Source organism: Odontomachus brunneus, unplaced genomic scaffold (genome assembly GCF_010583005.1).
Source record: "Odontomachus brunneus isolate Ranch 3 - 2012 unplaced genomic scaffold, Obru_v1 Obru_scaffold_308, whole genome shotgun sequence".
NCBI classification, from domain to species: Eukaryota; Metazoa; Arthropoda; class Insecta; order Hymenoptera; family Formicidae; genus Odontomachus; species Odontomachus brunneus.
In genome coordinates this window covers 189,781-190,972 of record NW_022639758.1, presented here as the reverse complement: position 1 = coordinate 190,972, position 1,192 = coordinate 189,781, and the positions used below count along the sequence as shown (strand labels likewise).

The 1,192-nt window shown below is 48.0% G+C and overlaps 1 protein-coding gene across 1 annotated transcript in view; it reads right to left on the bottom strand.

Moving 5' to 3' along the window:
* Window positions 1-928, bottom strand: part of LOC116853343 (transcription initiation factor TFIID subunit 11-like) — a gene marked incomplete at its 3' end in the record, with an annotated part of 30,775 nt that extends 29,847 nt beyond the window's left edge. The window contains exon 1 of the mRNA XM_032834396.1: window positions 20-928. Within this exon, the coding sequence (XP_032690287.1) occupies window positions 20-928 (909 nt within the window). The remainder of the gene's footprint in view (window positions 1-19) is intronic.
* Between the last annotated feature and the right edge of the window lie 264 nt (window positions 929-1,192).

The following is a 1,192-nucleotide window of genomic DNA, read 5'->3' as shown; positions in this document are numbered from 1 at the left end:
CGCTGCTGTCATCGCCGACAATGTTACCGATGATATTATTACCGCTCAAAGCTAAATCTATATTAGTCTTTTTACTTTCACGAGTGCAATTAGCTTTCTTTGGCAGTGATGATGCTGAAGCTGGTGTTGTGGATGCGTCAGCCGCAGGTGTCATACTTGGTGATTTTCGCGTGTAAGAACTGGAGATACCTTGGGTTGACGCAACGGCGATGTTTCTATTACCGGTAGTATAGTCCAATGCGTTCCCCATAACGTTACCGATCATATTTCCCATCGTGTTGCGAACGCCATCAATGCTGCTAGTGTTGATGGCGGAATTACTAACAATCGTGCTACTGGCTATTGTGGGTAATGTGGTATTATTTGTCCAGGTATATTGTAACCCGTTCTCTGCAAAGCTAACGTAGTTGCGTGACATTATATCCAGAGTGGGCCATATTGTACATATATTTTGCTGGGCACTAGAAATCATTGGTGCAAACAAAGCAGCAGCATAATCTGAATTGTAATTGTGGCCTATGAAACTACCAGCTAAACTAGTAGATGGACCTGGCAATATAGTCTGCGGAATGTTTTGCCGACTGGTACGATCTATTTTCGCCTTTTTTGCTACCGGAGCGTCTTCGTCCGGTGTAGCAAGTGATTTTCGGCCATTTGCCGACATTGAGCGACCGATGTTCACTGGCGAGTGTCGCGGACCCATCCCAATTGCCAGATTGTTATACTGGCTGCGAATTTTGTGTTCTGATTTGCACCATCCGCGCAATGTGGACTCAGCGACTCCGATATCTCGAGCAACAGAGGCTTTACTCTCGCCACCGTGGACGCGATCAATGGCGCTTACTTTTTCCGCCAGCGAAAAATTCTTAATGTGACGTTTCTCTGGGCGTGATTGGCCGTTCCTCGGCGCCGCTGCCATCACCTGCATGGTGGTGCGGCCTCCTTCATCCACGATGAGGCGAGTGTTGTCAGTCGGCTGGTCATTGGCTACGTTCTCGTCGATGTGTGTCCCGTCGTTTATTGTACGGTGGTCACGTGCCCGTCATCTGCTACAATCACGACCGTGATCCATGAGGGACTGCATCGCGAAATCCAGTTTGAACGGATAACGATCCACTTTGAATTGCTACGATCTTTCCGTGCTTTCTGGGTAAACCTTTCTTCACGTTCGCGCAAATTCACACTCACGTGA